This window comes from Budorcas taxicolor, chromosome 5, assembly GCF_023091745.1.
Source record: "Budorcas taxicolor isolate Tak-1 chromosome 5, Takin1.1, whole genome shotgun sequence".
NCBI lineage: Eukaryota > Metazoa > Chordata > Mammalia > Artiodactyla > Bovidae > Budorcas > Budorcas taxicolor.
Genome location: NC_068914.1, coordinates 146630373 through 146648142, shown reverse-complemented (window position 1 = coordinate 146648142; position 17770 = coordinate 146630373). Strand labels below are relative to the sequence as shown.

The 17770-nt window shown below is 42.1% G+C and overlaps 1 protein-coding gene across 1 annotated transcript in view; it reads left to right on the top strand.

Moving 5' to 3' along the window:
• Positions 1–17770, top strand: part of LOC128048717 (antigen WC1.1-like) — a 92148-nt gene that overhangs the window by 30236 nt on the left and 44142 nt on the right. Inside the window, exons 8-10 of the mRNA XM_052641145.1 lie at positions 6018–6393; positions 13835–14143; positions 14237–14548. Of these exons, the coding sequence (XP_052497105.1) occupies positions 6018–6393; positions 13835–14143; positions 14237–14548 (997 nt within the window). The remainder of the gene's footprint in view (positions 1–6017; positions 6394–13834; positions 14144–14236; positions 14549–17770) is intronic.

Genomic DNA, 17770 nt, shown 5'->3' with positions numbered 1-17770 from the left:
ATCTGCAGTGATTTTGGGGCCCCCAAAATAAAGTCAGCCACTGTTTCCACTATTTACACTATTTCCATATCTATTTGCCATGAAGTGATGGGACTGGATGCCATGATCTTAGTTTCCTGAATGTTGAGCTTTAAGCCACCTTTGTCACTCTCCTCTTTCACTTTCATCAAGAGGCTCTTTAGTTCTTCACTTTCTGCCCTAAGGGTGGTGTCATCTGTATATCTGAGGTTATTGATATTTCTCCCAGCAATCTTGATTCCAGCTTGTTCTTCATCCAGCCCAGCATTTCTCATGAGGTACTCTGTATGTAAGTTACATAAGCAGGGTCACAATATACAGCCTTGACATCCTCCTTTTCCTATTTGGAACCAGTGTGTTTTTCCATATCCAGTTCAAACTGTTCCTTCCTGACCTGCATACAGGTTTCTTAAGAGGCAGGTCAGGTGGTCTGGTATTCCCATCTCTTTCAGAAGTTTCCACATTTTATTGTGATCCACACAGTCAAAGGCTTTGGCATAGTCAATAAAGCAGAAATAGATGTTTTTCTGGAACTCTCTTGCTTTTTCCATGATCCAACAGATGTTGGCAATCTGATCTCTGGTTCCTCTGCCTTTTGTAAAACCAGCTTGAACTTCTGGAAGTTCACGGTTCCCGTATTGCTAAAACCTGGCTTGGAGAATTTTGAGCATTACTTTACTAGCGTGTGAAATGAGTGCAATTGTGCGGTAGATTGAGCACTCTTTGGGATTGCCTTTCTTTGGGATTGGAATGAAAACTGACCTTTTCCAGTCCTGTGGCCACTGCTGAGTTTCCAAATTTGCTGGCATACTGAGTGCAGCAGCTTCACAGCATCATCTCTCAGGATTTGAAAGAGCTCAACTGGAATTCCATCACCTCCACTAGCTTTGTTCATAGTGATGGTTCCTAAGGCCCACTTGACATCACATTCCAGGATGTCTGGCTCTAGGGGAGTGATCACACCATCGTGATTATCTGGGTCATGAAGATCTTGTTTTGTACAGTTCTTCTGTGTATTCTTGCCACCTCTTCTTAATATTCTGCTTCTGTTCAGTCCATACCATTTATGCCCTTTATTGACCCCATCTTTGCATGAAATATTCCCTTGGTATCTCTAATTTTGCTTTTTTGTATTTCTTTTTCCTTGGGGATGGTCTTGATTTCTGTCTCCTGTACAGTGTCACAATCCTCCGTCCATAGTTCATCAGGCACTCTGTCTATCAGATCTAGTCCGTTAAATCTATTTCTCACTTCCACTGTATAGTCATAAGGGATTTGCTTCAGGTCATACCTGAATGGTGTAGTGTTTTCCCCCACTTTCTTCAATTTAAATCTGAATTTGGCAATAAGGAGTGCCTGATCTGAGCCATAGTCAGCTCCTGGTCTTGTTTTTGCTGCCTGTATAGAAGTTCTCCATCTTTGGCTGCAAAGAATATAATCTATCTGATTTCGGTGTTGGCCATCTGGTGATGTCCATGTGCAGAGTCTTCTCCTGTGTTGTTGGAAGAGGGTGTTTGCTATGATCAGTGTGTTCTCTTGGCAAAACTCAATCAGCCTTTGCCCTGCTTTATTCTGTACTCAAGGTCAAATTTGCCTGTTACTCCAGGTGTTTCTTGACTTCATACTTTTGCATTCCAGTCCCCTATAGTGAAAAGGATATCTTTTTTTGGGTGTTAGTTCTAAAAAGTCTTGTAAGTCTTCACAGAACCATTCAACTTCAGCTTCTTCAGCATTACTGGTTGGGGCATAGACTTGGATTACTGTGATATTGAATGGTTTGCCTTGGAAATGAACAGAGAGATCATTCTGTTGTTTTTGAGATTGCACCCAAGTACTGCATTTCAGACTCTTTTGTTGACTATGATGGTTACTCCATTTCTTCTAAATGATTCCTGCCCACAGTAGTAGATATAATGGTCATATGAGTTAAATTCACCTATTCCAGTCCCTTTTAGTTCACCGATTCCTAGAATGTTCACTGTTGCCATCTCCTGCTTGACCACTTCCAATTTCCCTTCATTCATGGACCTAACATTCCAGGTTCCTCTGCAATATTGCCCTTTACACCATTGGACCTTGCTTCTATCACCAGTCACATCCACAACTGGGTGTTGTTTTTGCCTTGGCTCCCTACCTTCATTCTTTCTGGAGTTATTTCTCCACTGATCTCCAGTAGCATATTGGGCACCAACTGACCTGGGGAGTTCATCTTTCAGTGTCCTACCTTTTTGCCTTTTCATACTGTTCATGGGGTTTTCAAGGCAAGAATACTGCAGTGGTTTGCCATTCCCTTCTCCAGTGGACCACATTTTGTCAGAACTCTCCACCATGACCCGTCCGTCTTGGTTGGCTCCACACGGCATGGCTTAGTTTCATTGAGTTAGACAAGGCTGTGGTCCATGTGATCGGGTTGGCTAGTTTTCTGTGATTGTGGTTTCAGTCTGTCTGCCCTCTGATGTCCTCTCTCAGCACTACTGTCAATTTGTGCATCTTTTCTTAAGGTCTACTTTCTGGGACATTGATAAAGCTACTCCCGTTTTCTTACAGTTAGTACATTTCCCCCATCATTTTACTTTCAATCTTTCTTTGTTTTCAAAATATAAGGCGATCATTTTGCGAGTAACGTTTGCATCAGGTTTGTTTTATCTTAATCCATTCACTGTAAATGCAATTACTGCTATTGATTTGATGTTGGTATCTGCCATTTGCTTTTAATAGATCCACATGCTTTATGTTCCTTTTTCTCTCCCTTTTTTCCCCTTCCTTTAGTATTAAATAAATCTGTTACTATTTCAGATTTCCCTTTTTCCTTTTGATTTTCTGCAGCTTTACTTGGAGTGTGGATTTTCATACTCTTTTTTTATATTAAAAAATGCTCTATTATTATATCTTCAAATATGACTTCTGTAGTTCTGTCTCTCTGTCTCTGTATCTCTTCTCCCTCTCCTACTCTTTATTCTCCTTCTCATGTCTCATCTTTAGGACTCCTCTAAATCACTCTATTCTAAGTTCTATCTAAAATTTGTTTGACTTATTCATTCACTTTTTAATACTAGATATTTTATTTTAGGTTGGGAATGACTCCATTGCCATTTTTATTTATTTATGATTGTTTGTTAATTTTTTCATCTTTTCCCCTGTATATTCTCCCCTTCTCTCTTTTTCCCTAAATACTTTGATCGTAGTTAAAATCCTTATGCATTTCTATCATGTGTGTCTCTGCATTCTCTCATCTCTTCTTTTCACGTTGGTCATTTGTCATGTTATCCTAACTTGTCAAATGTCATGCCAATTTTTTACTGAATGCTATAAATTATATATGAAAAAGTAAGATACTCCTGATACATTTTCTAATACCTGAAAGGATTTACCCCTTGTTTTGCTAGGCAGATAGGGGGAAGGGGTGTATATCACTCAAACATCTAAATATAACCTAAAACTGAGCTGTAATAAGTGTGGGTTGCAGCTTTGGTAGCACTCAGTCCACCTCTGATTTTTAGGCCGTATGACAGGGGCTTTCGGAGATTTCAGTTCAGAGCCTGGATTCTTTGGTAGCTCAGTACCCAAGAGAATGAGAAAGACTCTGCTTTTCAAGTCTTTTTATGTAGTTCTTTAGCCTCCTGTCCTTCACAGTTTATATACTGGGCAGATATTTGAGGAGAAAATGCGCTGTGTGAGAGAGGCTCTCAAGATTCTAATTTTGTCACTCCAGCACCAGGTAACTCCCAAATTATGCTGGCCTCCTGTCACAACAATAGTCCTCTGCTTGCCCAAGCCCAGATTCTGAATCATTAAATTATGCAATGAATCAGCAAATTCCCAGAGAAAAAGAAGTATAGATCCTTGGCTAACATTGAAATAACCTCCACACTTTAGAATTTTAGCATATTTAGTCCATGATGTGTCAACAAATGTTGAATACATTTCAGTTCAGTTCAGTTCAGTTCAGTCACTCAGTCATTTCCTAGTCTTTGTGACCCCATGAATCACAGCATGCCAGGCCTCCCTGTCCATCACCAACTCCCAGAGTTCACTTGGAGTCACATCCATCGAGTAAGTGACGCCATCCAGCCATCTCATCCTCTGTCATCCCCTTCTCCTCCTGCCCCAAATTCCTCCCAGCATCAGAGTCTTTTCCAATGAGTCAGCTCTTCTCATGAGATGGCCAAAATACTGGAATTTCAGCTTCAGTATTATTCCTTCCAAAGAACACCCAGGACTGATCTCCTTCAGAATGGACTGGTTGGATCTCCTTGCAATACAAGGGACTTTCAAGTGTCGTCTCCAACACCACAGTTCAAAAGCATCAATTCTTCAGCACTCAGCTTTCTTCAAAGCCCATCTCTCACATCCATACATGACCACTGCAAAAACCATAGGCTTGACTAGACAGAGCTTTGTTGGCAAAATAACATTTATTGTATCTTAAAAAACATTTTTCAGCTTTTTAAGCTGCATGCAGCAAGACCCAGCAAAACACATTGGCCTGCTGTGAACTCCTCCATTCTCCATGGAAGTGAAAAATTTTAGGTTTAATGCTCTACTTCATCATTTACTTAAAGAACAACATCGATAGACATTCTTTAACCTTTCTTTACATCACTTTTATGTATAAAAGGAGAGGAGAATACAGTGAGCTTGTTAATGTTATTTGTTCAAGGGGCTGCAGGAATGTGACCTATTTCTGCTCAGTGATAGAACTAGAAGAACTTTGCTGGTGGCTCAGCTGTAAAGAATCCACCTGCAATGCAGGAGACACTGGTTAGATCTCTGGGTCAGGAAGACCCCCTGGAGGAGGGCGTGGCAATCCACTCCAGTATTCTTGCCTGGAGAATCCCATGGGCAGAGGAGCCTGGTGGGCTACAGTTCATAGGGTCTTAAAGAGTTGAACATGACTGAAGTGACTAGGCAAACATACACACTGCTGCTGCTGCTAAGTCGTTTCAATCATGTCTGACTCTGTGCAACCCCATAAATGGCAGCCCACCAGGCTCCCCCATCCCTGGGATTCTCTAGGCAAGAATACCAGAGTGGGTTGCCATTTCCTTCTTCAATGCATGAAAGTGAAAAATGAAAGTCAGTTTGCCCAGACGTGTCCCACTCTTAGCGACCCCATGGACTGCAGCCTACCAGGCTCCTCTATCCATGGGGTTTTCCAGGCAAGAGTACTGGAGTGGGGTGCCATTGCCTTCTCCTTCCCCCTAAAGATCAGATAACTCCAAAATTTGAACAACAGAGATTCTTGACACAAAGTCCAAGGAGGGATTATATTTTTGGGGGAGAAGAAGCAACATTCTATGATTTCCAGTGGAATCTGGCCAGTGTCGATGTTCCCTGACATTATCTGTCATGCAAAGCTGTTCAGTCTACTCAAAGAGATCACACTGTTTGAAAGTAAGTATCCAGATCTGAAGTCTGAAGCTTAGAACCGCAAATGAAATATTCTGGGGTAAACCAAGATATCACAGAATCCATTTGTTTTTCAGTTCTGAATGACTGTACCAAGGAGAAGGATTCTAATGATAGAGGATTCATGATTGCTATCTGAGGCATCTGATTAGGCCAGTTCCTGACTCCACTCCCTTTAATCAACCCCTTTAACTCTTAGGTCAACAGCATCAAAATGTGTGTGCTTTGAAAGGAATCCATCCAGCTGCCAGCTCATTCCTGTGACTCGGAACTCATTTAACTGCTCCGGGTAGAGAGACTAACATTTCCTGTAAATCTTTCTCTGATGCTGTGCAGAACCCTACAGATCAGAATGTTAACTCTGATAGGACCTTGTACTACCTTCTGTCCCAGACTACTCACTAGAGTGTTTTCAACTTAATATTTCCTGTTTTATTTTCTTCCTATTTTTCAACCTTATTATTCTCTTGCCACTGGTATAAAAAACCAGCCCCAGCTGCTGCCCCAGTGCAATGACTCCGTGTCTGAACCAGCAGGGTCGGCAGCCTCAGAGGAGAGCGCCCCCTACTGCTCAGGTGGGGGTCCCACAGGACAGAAAACCCTTCTCAACCTCTGGGGTCATCACCCCATGTCCCATTTCTCTCTGCTCAGACAGCAGACAGATCCGCCTGGCGGACGGAGGTGGTCGCTGCTCTGGGAGAGTGGAGATCCTTGACCAGGGCTCCTGGGGCACCATCTGTGATGACCACTGGGACCTGGAAGATGCCCGCGTGGTGTGCAGGCAGCTGGGCTGTGGAGAAGCCCTCAGTGCCACGGGGTCTGCTCCCTTCGGGGCAGGATCAGGGCCCATCTGGCTGGATGAAGTGAGCTGCAGAGGAGAGGAGTCCCAAGTGTGGAGGTGCCCTACGTTTGGATGGCGGCAACACAATTGCAATCATCAGGAAGATGCAGGAGTCATCTGCTCAGGTATGGTCAGTTCTTTGTCCACCGGCTGAGAAAATGGAAAGTTCCAAGAAAGCTGGTGTCTGATCAGCAGGGTAATGGGAGATAGGTGGGCTAGAGAAGACTGAGATACCTACCCATCCTCCCTGAGTGCACTGTGGCTATGAGTGCTGAGCTTCATATACTTTCCTCTTATAAGTCTCTGTCATTGTTTTGATCTCCAGTGGACTTACCTGACACTAAAATAGCTTTATTCATTCTCCCAATTAAAATAAATCCTCATAATTTTTTTTCATAATTCACTTTTTGTGAGTGTGAAACATTTGCTAACTGCCACATACACATTGTCTTTGCACAGGGAGGCTATGAGAAGGAGGGACAAAAATGAGGAAGTACTTTCCTGGGTGGAGTTGTTTCTGTACAAACAATGTGAGATATTATTTTGCACTAGGCTAGTAGGAGTGGAGGCTACTCTTACTATAGGAGGATATCATTTACATGTATAGAGGTGATCCCTAAAGGGATATAATTTAACAAATCAGAGATTCTTATGGATTTGTGGCAGATTTCAAGTTTCCTTTGCAAATTTAGACATAAATGTTCATAGTTCTTTGATGGTAGAACTAGAGAACTGTGAATGAAATGCTCCAAGTCATACATTCTTTCACTGTTACTAGAACAGTCTCTCTCCCAATTTTCCTTTAAGATATCTGTACAAATGCAAACTTTGGAAGAACACTTTAGCCATGCACTGGCAAGTCAAAGGTGGAGGTAATAAAACATGAATTTGTGTGTTTTATGATAAGAGATTATGTAGTTTATATTTGATGATTTCTATGATATAAGAGACTTGTGTTTGGGGGGCTTATTTGGAGTAAGAGGTCAAATGTAATTTTGAAGAAAGTGGAGCAGGTTTTATAGAAGCTGGGAGGAAGGGGAATGGCGATGGGAGCTGAGGAAGGCAACGGTGAGGTTCTCTGAGCAGCACTGAAGGTCCAGGTGTGGTGTGGAAGGTGCTATGTGTGCCTAAGGGCACAAGATGTCTACACAGCAAGAGACCAGACAAGGATATATCTTTATTATATTTAATATCTTTACTCATTCACATCAATTCAGTTCAGTTCAGTGCTCAGTCATGTCCGACTCTTTGCGACCCCATGAACTGCAGTACACCAGGCCTCCCTGTCCATCACCAACTCCCGGAGTTCAGTCAAATTCTTGTCCATTGAGTCGGTGATGCCATCCGGCCATCTCATCCTCTGTAGTCCCTTCTCCTCCTGTCCCCAATTCCTCCCAGCATCAGAGTCTTTTCCAATGAATCCACTCTTCGCATGAGGTGGCCAGAGTACTGGAGTTTCAGCTTTAGCATCATTCCTTCCAAAGAACACCCAGGACTGATCTCCTTTAGAATGGACTGGTTGGATCTCCTTGCAGTCCAAGGGACTCTCAAGAGTCTTCTCCAACACCACAGTTCAAAAGCATCAATTCTTCGGCGCTCAGCTTTCTTCATAGTCCTTCTCTCACATCCATACACGACTACTGGAAAAACCATAGCTTTGACTAGGCAGACCTTTGTTGGCAAAGTAATGTCTCTGGTATTCAATATGCTATCTAGGTTAGTCATAACTATCCTTCCAAGGAGTAAGCGTCTTTTAATTTCATGGCCGCAATCACCATTTGCAGTGATTTTAGAGCCCATAAAACTAAAGTCTGGCACTGTTTCCACTGTTTCGCCATCTATTTCCCATGAAGTGATGGGACCAGATGCCATGCTCTTAGTTTTCTGAAAGTTGAGCTTTAAGCCAACGTTTTCACTCTCCTCTTTCACTTTCATCAAGAGGGTTTTTAGTTCCTCTTCACTTTCTTCCATAAGGGTGGTGTCATCTGCATATCTGAGGTTATTGATATTTCTCCCGGCAATCTTGATTCCAGCTTGTGTTTCTTCCAGCTCAGTGTTTCTCGTGAGGTACTCTGCATAGAAGTTAAATAAGCAGGGTGACAATATACAGACTTGATGTACTCCTTTTCCTATTCAGCCTTCTATTTAATAATTTTCTTAGAATTTTCACATAGTTATTCTTCTATGTAAATTTTAAAATCAAGGAGAAAATAAGAAAGAAATAATATATCTCAGAAGTCTCTATCCTAATATGTCCTAAGACTATATTGATTATCCAGCACATATTTGAATATGTAACTTTTATCAGGGTATATAAAACAGAATACAAGAAATACTTCTCTGTCTTTCTAAATTTTTAATCTCGTGGAATTAATATGATATCAACAGCCTCAGATATGCGGATGACATCACCCTAAATGGCAGAAAGTGAAGAGGAACTAAAATGCCTCTTGATGAAAGTGAAAGAGGAGAGTGAAAAAGCTGACTTGAAACTCAGCATTCAGAAAACTAAGATTATGGCATCCTGTCCCATCGCTTCATGGCAAACAGAAGGGGAAAAAATGGAAACTGTGACAGACTTTATTTTCTTGGGTTCCAAAATCACTGTGGACAGTGACTGCAGTCATGAAATTAAAAGATGCTTGCTCCTTGGAAGAAAAGCTGAAAAACCTAAACAGTATATTAAAAAACAGAGACATTACTTTGAGACAAAGGTCCGTCTAGTCAAAGCTATGGTTTTTTCAATAGTCATGCATGGATGTAAGAGTTGGACCATAAAGAAGGCTGAACACTGAAAAACTGACGCTTTTGAATTGTAGTGTTGGAGAAGACGCTTGAGCGTCCCTTGGACTGCAGGGAGATCAAACCACTCAGTCCGAAAGGAAATCAACCCTGAATATTCACTGAAAGGACGATGCTGAAGCTCCAATACTGTGGCCACTTGATATGAAGAACTAATTCACTGGAAAAGACCCTGATGCTGGGAAAGATTGGAGGCTCGTGGAAAAGGGGATGACAGAAGATGAGATGGTTAGATGGCATCACCAACTCGATGGACATGAGTTTGAGCAAACTCGGGGAGATAGTGAAGGACAGAGAAGCCTGTCATTCTTCAGTCCATGGGGTAGCAAAGAGTCGGACACGACTGAGTGGCTGAGCAACAACAACAGCAACAACCAGTCAAATAAGAATTGTTTATCTAGAGTGTGTAGCCTGTGACCAAACTCCCAGCCAGTATAGATTAGGGGTCCTAACCTGGGCCTCTCTGGGGAGATGGAAATGGATAAATAATATAAGGCAAGCAGATCATCCTCTCGCTCATCATTCATTCGTGTATGTGTGGTCTATCTAATCCTTAAATCCTTTAATTTCTGCAGTGCCTTTTCTGTTCTCTCCTGCTCTCTATGCTGCTGCTGCTGCTGCTGCTGCTGCTAAGTCGCTCGAGTCATCTCTGACTCTGTGCGACCCCATAGACAGCAGCCCACCGGGCTCCGCCATCCCTGGGATTCTCCAGGCAAGAACACTGGAGTGAGTTGCCATTGCCTTCTCTGCCTGCTCTCTATAGTAGATTTTTATTCTGTTACATCATTCTTTTTGAGGCTTCAAAGTTCACAAACTTATATAATCAGATTCCTTTACCAGAATAAATTCCACCATGTACATAAATAATTCTGAGCACACTCAGAAACCAGGAAAATGATTTTAAAAGTTGTTCTTTATGATTTGCAGGTTTTTTCCCATTGGATTACCTTTTCTCTGTCCAAATATGGTCCCTGAAGGATGAAATCATGATTACGAGTCTTTTCCTTTGTCTCTTTCTCATACTCCATCCACTCCCCGTTTAACCTGCCCCTCACCCCAGCTCACTCCCTACAGAAGCTCTTCCCTTTTGGAGTCTCCTTTCCATCTATTTGTAGCTCTTAAGCTTGTTTTTTCTTTTCTGCATTGGGAGAAATGGGAAAGGGTAGCAGGGTTATGTGGCAAATGGGAGGAGCACAGAGGATGAAAAGTGTTAAAATCTTGTTGAACCAGTCTTTTTTTCCCCCCAAATCTTTCTATGTTTCATTCCTATTGAAGCTTTTGCAATTTAGAAATCTCTACAGTATATATTAAAAGACGCTTACTCCTTGGAAAGAAAGTAACCTTCCTAGACAGCAACCTAGTAGCCAACATAGACAGCATGTTAAAAAGCAGAGATATTACTTTGCCAACAAAGGTCCATGTAGTCAAGGCTATGGTTTTTCCAGTGGTCATGTATGGATGTGAAAGTTGGACCCTGAAGAAAGCTGAGTGCTGAAAAATGGATGCTTTTGAACTGTGGTGCTGGAGAAGACTCTTGTGAGTCCCTTGGACTGCAAGGAGATCCAACCAGTCCATTCTAAAGGAGACCAGTCCTGAGTGTTCATTGGAAGGACTGATGCTGAGGCTGAAACTCCAATACTTTGGCCACCTTATGTGAAGAGCTGACCCATTGGAAAAGACTTTGATGCTGGGAGGGGTTGGGGGCAGGAGGAAAAGGGGACGACAGAGGATGAGATGGCTGGATGGCATCATTGACTCGATGCACACGAGTTTGGGTGAACTCCAGGAGTTGGTGATGGACAGGAAGGCCTGGAATTTTGCGATTCATGGGGTCACAAAGAGTCAGACACGACTGAGCGACTGAACTGAACTGAACTGAAAGTATATATGGCTTGTTTGCTGTCTGCTCTCTTTCTCTCATTCTCCTTTTTTTATAGCTTGCTGGCTTATCTCAGAAATCCAAATAGGAAAGGCATATGTAGTTAGCATATAGATAAGGTTAGAATACATTAAATTATCATTACTCTTTCACATTTGCTGAGAATCTCATGTCTAGTGTGAAGTAATCCACTAACTCAATTGTCTTGCATAATCCCACTGAGATCTCACTTTCTCCCAGGTGTCTTTTAAATCGTAAGTTTTCACGAACGATGGCTAGTACCATTCCCTCCCTCTCCTATGACTCTCTGAATTTTTGTCATTTCTAAACTTACCTGTGGATAACTTCTTTCACAATTAGATTAGAATCCCTGCACTCAGATCCAGCCCGTGTGATTTTCCCTGTCCTCAGTGACTTGAATATTGGCTCTGAGAGAAAACTGGCCAGAATTTTAGCTCCAGAAATCTCAGGATGGTCCTGTAAACTTCTCTGGCTCTTAGGCCTCTAACCTCTTGAATCCCATGGACCGTTTTCACTCTCAGTTCAGGTCTGCACCCACATTTGAATGTCCACCATGTGCAGTTTCTTTGGGCACTGTAGTTTCCATGCCCTAGATAGGAATTAAGATTCCTAACCATTATATGTTCTCGGGATTCAGCCATTCTGAACTGATCCTTCAATCCTTCTGGATCTCTCTTCAGAAATTGCTCATGAAAATGCAGTTTGACAATGACAGTCAAATTCTCTCTTCTTATCCCCTCTTATTCCATTGTTGGAAAGAAAAGCTTTCATATCATCTCATGCCTGTGAATGTTGTTTCCAATTGTCAAGCCAGGCTCATGAACACTCACTGGGTTTGTTGTTCTTTGTTTCTCTGCCGGGAACCAGCGTGAGGAACTCCACCCATGGCAAAGGTCATGAGGAAGGAGGCTTGGCATACACAAAGGCGTGATCAAGCCTCAGGAAACCCCCTGTTTCCGAGCTTCTACCCCAAAACCAGAGTCTGTTTTGTGCTCTCACCTACACTTCTGACTTTACACGGGGCTCTCCCCCATAACCGTTTCTCTCGGAGAAGGAGTAAACGTGCAGCTCCAAGGCAAGAAAAATTCCTGGGCGTGACAAGAGTGTTTCAGCTTACGGACTCCTCTGAAGTTTACCTAGCCCACCTGTATAGGTTCGTCCAGCCACATGTGATTGTTTACAGCCTCCCAATCTGAGAGGCACAGAGATGTTTTAGACTTACTAAAGGCAAATTATTTTGGGGAGTTAGAAATGATTAGTATAGTGGGTTGGTTAGGAATTATATTGGTGAAGGGTTTTTCATTTGTTGTGTCAATAATTGCTGCTAATTCCCTCCCCTGGATGGTACAAGGATGTCTCAGGTCAAACCTCTCTGCTGACAGACTAGCTTGTGTGACAGGATTATCCATACTCCTGCCACATGATTGTTTACTGCCTCTTAACCATAAACAGCACAGAGAGTTTTGAAGTATTTTGAGAGTCTTAATTAGCATAGGGCTTTTTCTTCTTGTTGAGTCAATGATTGCCACCAGGCCTCCATATCCTTAGGCACCTGGGAATATATTAATCAATGTATTTGAAATATAGAAAAGGAAATATAGTAGTTTTTGATGTTAGCAATACTAGACTTTTTGAGTTAACGGATTTTCTCTTTTGTAATACATCACTGTGCTTTGTTATAAATCACTGTGTCCTTGCTATGTAAAAATGTAACTTTATCACTATCTTAAGACTAAATAGATCTTAAGGGGAGCATTGGTGAAAGGATTTTCATTTGTTGGGCTGATGTTTGCTGCTAAATCTCCATGTTCCCTGCCCTTATAATAAATATAACTAACATATAGGAGAAATAAGTATTAACCTTTAAGCATATAGGAGAAATAAGTATTAACCTTTAAGATTAATCATGTTAACCTTGGGTTAAATAGATTCCTTTCTTGATTGTAACTCACTGCACCCTCACCCTATAGGAATGTAACTTTATTTGGAGGGTGGTGCCTGGTTTAAGAAAAAACACCCTTGGAAAAAATAAGTTTTTTGGTTATCAGAAAGAAAGGATCATAAAATGTCAGCGGGTTTCATGGCCAGAAGATGATGTAATATTCCTAAGACATTTTTTTATACATTTATGTGAAGCACCTGATTTTGATAAAGGTCAGGACTGCTGACCCCCACGTGACTCTGTATTCATCCTTATGTGTAACAAAAGGTATATAAGCAAACCCCAAAATAAAGAAATCGGATCAGTTTCCAGAAAGACTGATTCCCTCATGTTGTTCTTTTCTGCTCCCTGCTTTTCTGGCTGAATTCCCATCTGGAGTGTGGGTGCCCTCCAAGTCTACTTATTTGCCCTGGTTTTCAAGCCCACACGAGAAGGAGCCCAAGGAGGGGCGCCTTCTGATATTCAAGTGGCACCAGTGGCCCAGCGTAGATGGTGCAAATTCCTTGTCTTGGAATTTTATTGGTATCCCACGTAAACCAAGTTATTCAGCCCCTTTTTCTCTCCTACTATTTTCTGGCCGAATTCCCCCCATCTGGTGCAGGGGTACCCACCAAGCCTATTAATTTTGCCTGGGCTTCTAAGATCGGACCGGGGGGGCCTCAGTGCCTCCTCTCCTTTGGGAGAACGGGAAGACGCCTGCGGCCTACGTAGGTGATGATTGGTATCCCATGTGAACCAAGTTATTCAGCCTCTTTTTCTCTGTTAATCTTCCAATCCCTCTCTATCTGTAATTAAATAAGTTATTTCCAAAGATGCCGACGCCGTCCCCACCTTCGAATTCCCTGGATCCACCGGGGCTGGACCCAGCAAGTGGTGCCCGAACAGGACACTCACTGGGTTTGTTGTTCTTTGTTTCTCTTAGGATTTGTTCATCTGGCTGGAGGGGATGGACCCTGCTCAGGGCGAGTAGAAGTGTATTCTGGAGAAGCCTGGACCCCAGTGTCTGATGGGAACTTCACACTCCCCACTGCACAGGTCATCTGTGCAGAGCTGGGGTGCGGCAAGGCTGTGTCTGTCCTGAGACATGAGCTCTTCAGAGAGTTGAGTGCCCGGGTCTGGGCTGAAGAGTTCAGGTGTGAGGGGGAGGAGCCTGAGCTCTGGGTCTGCCCCAGAGTGCCCTGTCCAGGGGGCACTTGTCACCACAGTGGAGCTGCTGAGGTTGTCTGTTCAGGTGAGATGCAGGTCAGGCCTCTCACCTCTGTGAACACCCTGTTCAGGTGAGAAAGTCATGTGATTTTGCTGAAACTCTGTCTTCTTCTACCAGCATACTCAGAAGTCCGGCTCATGACAAACGGCTCCTCTCAGTGTGAGGGGCAGGTGGAGATGAATATTTCTGGACGATGGAGAGTGCTCTGTGCCTCCCACTGGAGTCTGGCCAATGCCAATGTTGTCTGTCATCAGCTCGGCTGTGGAGTCGCCATCTCCAGAGGACCATACTTGGTGGAAGGAGGTGGTCAGAGTTTAACTGCTCGATTTCACTGCTCCGGGGCTGAGTCCTTCCTGTGGAGTTGTCCTGTGACTGCCCTGGGTGGTCCTGACTGTTCCCATGGCAACACGGCCTCTGTGATCTGCTCAGGTAAGGGCGAGGGACAGGTGGAGATGGGCTACTGGTGCTCAGGATGCTCCTGGAGTGAAATGTCCCCAAGAGCAGAGAGGGAGGGAAAATGGACTTCAGAGTCAGATATTTTGTGGTGAAATATGGATCTTCTCATTGTTCCTTCATTTTTCAGGCCAGGGCAAGAAGTGTGAGGGGGAATAATATATTTTTAAGCTCCATTGTTGCTCACATGTAATCATAGAAAACAATGTAGGAGCAGTAAGTACAGACCTCAGTATGAAGCCCAGCCCAGAGCAGCAAGGAGAGTGTCCCAGCACCACAGTCACTGTCATCCCCTCTCCTCAACAGGGAAAAGCACTTTCATAACTTCTACTAACATAGAGAGTTTCATCAATTTTTGAACCTTCTATAAAATGATGCAGTATGTTGCATGTTTTGTATTTAATTTCTTAGACTCAAAATTATGTTTGGGATTCACACATGATGTTGTATATTGTAGCACTTTATTTATTTTTTTCATTACTGTAGAGTATGCCTTTGAATGATCACATGGTCATGTACTGATCAATTCTACTGACAATATAAATCTGAGTTGTTTCCAGTTCTTGACTACTACAAATATGATATTACAACTTACCATGACAATGTCTTCGGATGCAAATATGTGTTACTTACTTTCCATGTTTAACCCTTGGTCTTTTATTTTCTTTTTCTTAATCAAATGGTGTCCTTTGATGCACTCATTTCTTAATCTTAGGGAAACATAACTTGCCAACTTTTCCCTGTGAATTTAATGCTTCTTATAGCCTTTAACAAAGAATTTTTTCCTACTCCAAGATCATAAAAACATTCTCCAAGAATATCTTATGGAAATTGTATTATTTTTCTCTTGCATATAATTGTGCATTCCTTCTGGGATTGATATCAGTTTAAGATAAGGGTCAGGTTTCATATGGACATCCAATTGGCTCAATCTTTTTCTGAAAAGACTCTTTCCCCCACTTCAGTGCCTCCTTCATCATAAGCAGAAGGGCAAGTATGTCTATCTTATTTGAGACTCTCTATTCTGTTCCATGTTATCATTTGTCTATCCTTGCACCAATACTGCATTTTCTTAATTATCATAATTTTGTCGTTGTTCTTGTTCGATCGCTAAGTTGTGTCTGACTCTTTGTGACCCCATGAACTACAGCTCACCAGGCTTCCATGTCCTTCACTATCTCCCAGAGTTTCAAACTTTGTAGTAGGTCATAATAATTTTAGTTTACAAGAGTTACTTTATATTAACTCCTCTAACTTTGTTGCTTTTCTTACCAACTGTGATGGTCATTCTTGGTTGTTTATATTTTGTATGAATTTAGAAATCAGCTTGTCATTTTCACCAAAAGAAAAGCTTAAGGGTATTTTCATTGAGATTAGATTTAAAAATTTGAGAGGAGACAAAGGCATTTGAGGATGAATGGCACTGACAATGTTGAATTTCCCAAATCATTGACATAATATATCCCTCCATTTAGTTAGATCTTGAATTTCTCTCAGAGATTTTGCCCATCTTCTACTAGGATTTCTCCTAGGTATTTTATTTTTGACGTTATGAGTGTTTTTGTGAAAGTGTCCTGGCAATGAATTCTCTTTGTGTTGTTTTCATCTTGTAAGTTTTTAAATTTTGATGTGATTTGAGACATTAAAATGTTGGGAAAGTAATATAAAAATTCCTTTATGACCTTTACCTGGGTTTGTACATGTTAGTATCAATATTTCACTTTAATCTCTGTATGTGTGTGAGTGTCTTTCCTACTCAATTCTCCTTCGGCTCCATTTCTTCCTGAATATGTAAAATCTTTCTGAATTAAGTTGAAGGCATGATGTTCCTTTACCCTTAGGACACTTCTGGGAATTTCCTTACAGAACCAGAGTTCAGTCAAGTCTTTAAATGACTTCAGCCCCAGGTGACATCTAATTGCAGCACTGAAAGACCCGACAGAAAGCCTGCCAGACTGAGTTTCTTCCTGATTAATGACCCAAAGGCATAAGCAAAATGAAATGTATATTCTTTTTCTTCAGCTAAAAGTTTTGCCTTTTCATACTGATCAAATTGCTAACATCTGTTGAATCACAGAAAAAGCAAGAGAGTTCCAGAAAAACATCAATTTCTGCTTTATTGAGTACGCCAAACCTTTGACTGTGTGGATCATGAGAAACTGTGGAAAATTCTTAAAGAGATGGGAATGCAAGACCACCTTACCTGCCTCCTGTATGCAGATCAAGAAGCAATAGTTAGAACTGGACATGGAAAACCAGACTGATTCCAAGCCGGGAAAGGTGTATGTCAAGGCTGTATGTTGTTGCCCCACTTGTTTAACTTATATACAGAGTACATCATGTGAACTACTGGGCTGGATGAAGCACGACCTGGAATCAAGGTTGCCAGGAGAAATATCAATAACCTCAGATATGCTGATGACACCACCTTTATGGAAGAAAGCAAAGAGGACCTGAAGAGCCTCTTGATGAAAGTGAAAGAGAAGAGTGAAAAAGCTGGCTTAAAACTCAGCATTCAAAAAACTAAGATAAAGGCATCCAGTCCCATTACTTCATGGCAAATAGATGGGGAAGCAATGGAAACGGTGACAGACTTTATTTTCTTGGGCTCCAAAATCACTGTAGATGGTGACTGCAGCCATGAAATTAAAAGACATCTGCTCCTTGGAAGAAAAGCTATGACAAATCTAGACAGAATATTAAAAAGCAGAGACATTACCTTGCTGACAATTGTCCTTTTAGTCAAATCTAAGGCTTTTCCAGTAGTCATGTATGGATGTAAGAGTTGGACCATAAAGAAGGCTGAGTGCCAAAGAACTGATGCTTTTGAACTGTGGTGTTGGAGAAGACTGTTCAGAGTCCCCTGGACAGCAAGGAGATCAAACCAGTGAATCCTAATGGAAATCAGTCCTGAATATTCATTGGAAGGACTGTTTCTGAAGCTGAAGCTGCAATACTTTGGCCACCTGATTAGAAGAATTGACTCATTGGAAAACAGCCTGATGCTGTAAGATTGAGGGTGGGAGAAGAAAGGGATGACAGAGGATGAGATGGTTGGATGGCATCACCGACTTGATGGACATGAGTTTGAGCAAGCTCCAGGAGTTGGTGATGGACAGGGAAGCCTGGCAAGCTGCAGTAATTGGACACAAAGAGTTGGACATGACTGAGCGACTGAACTGAACTGGGCTAAATTTT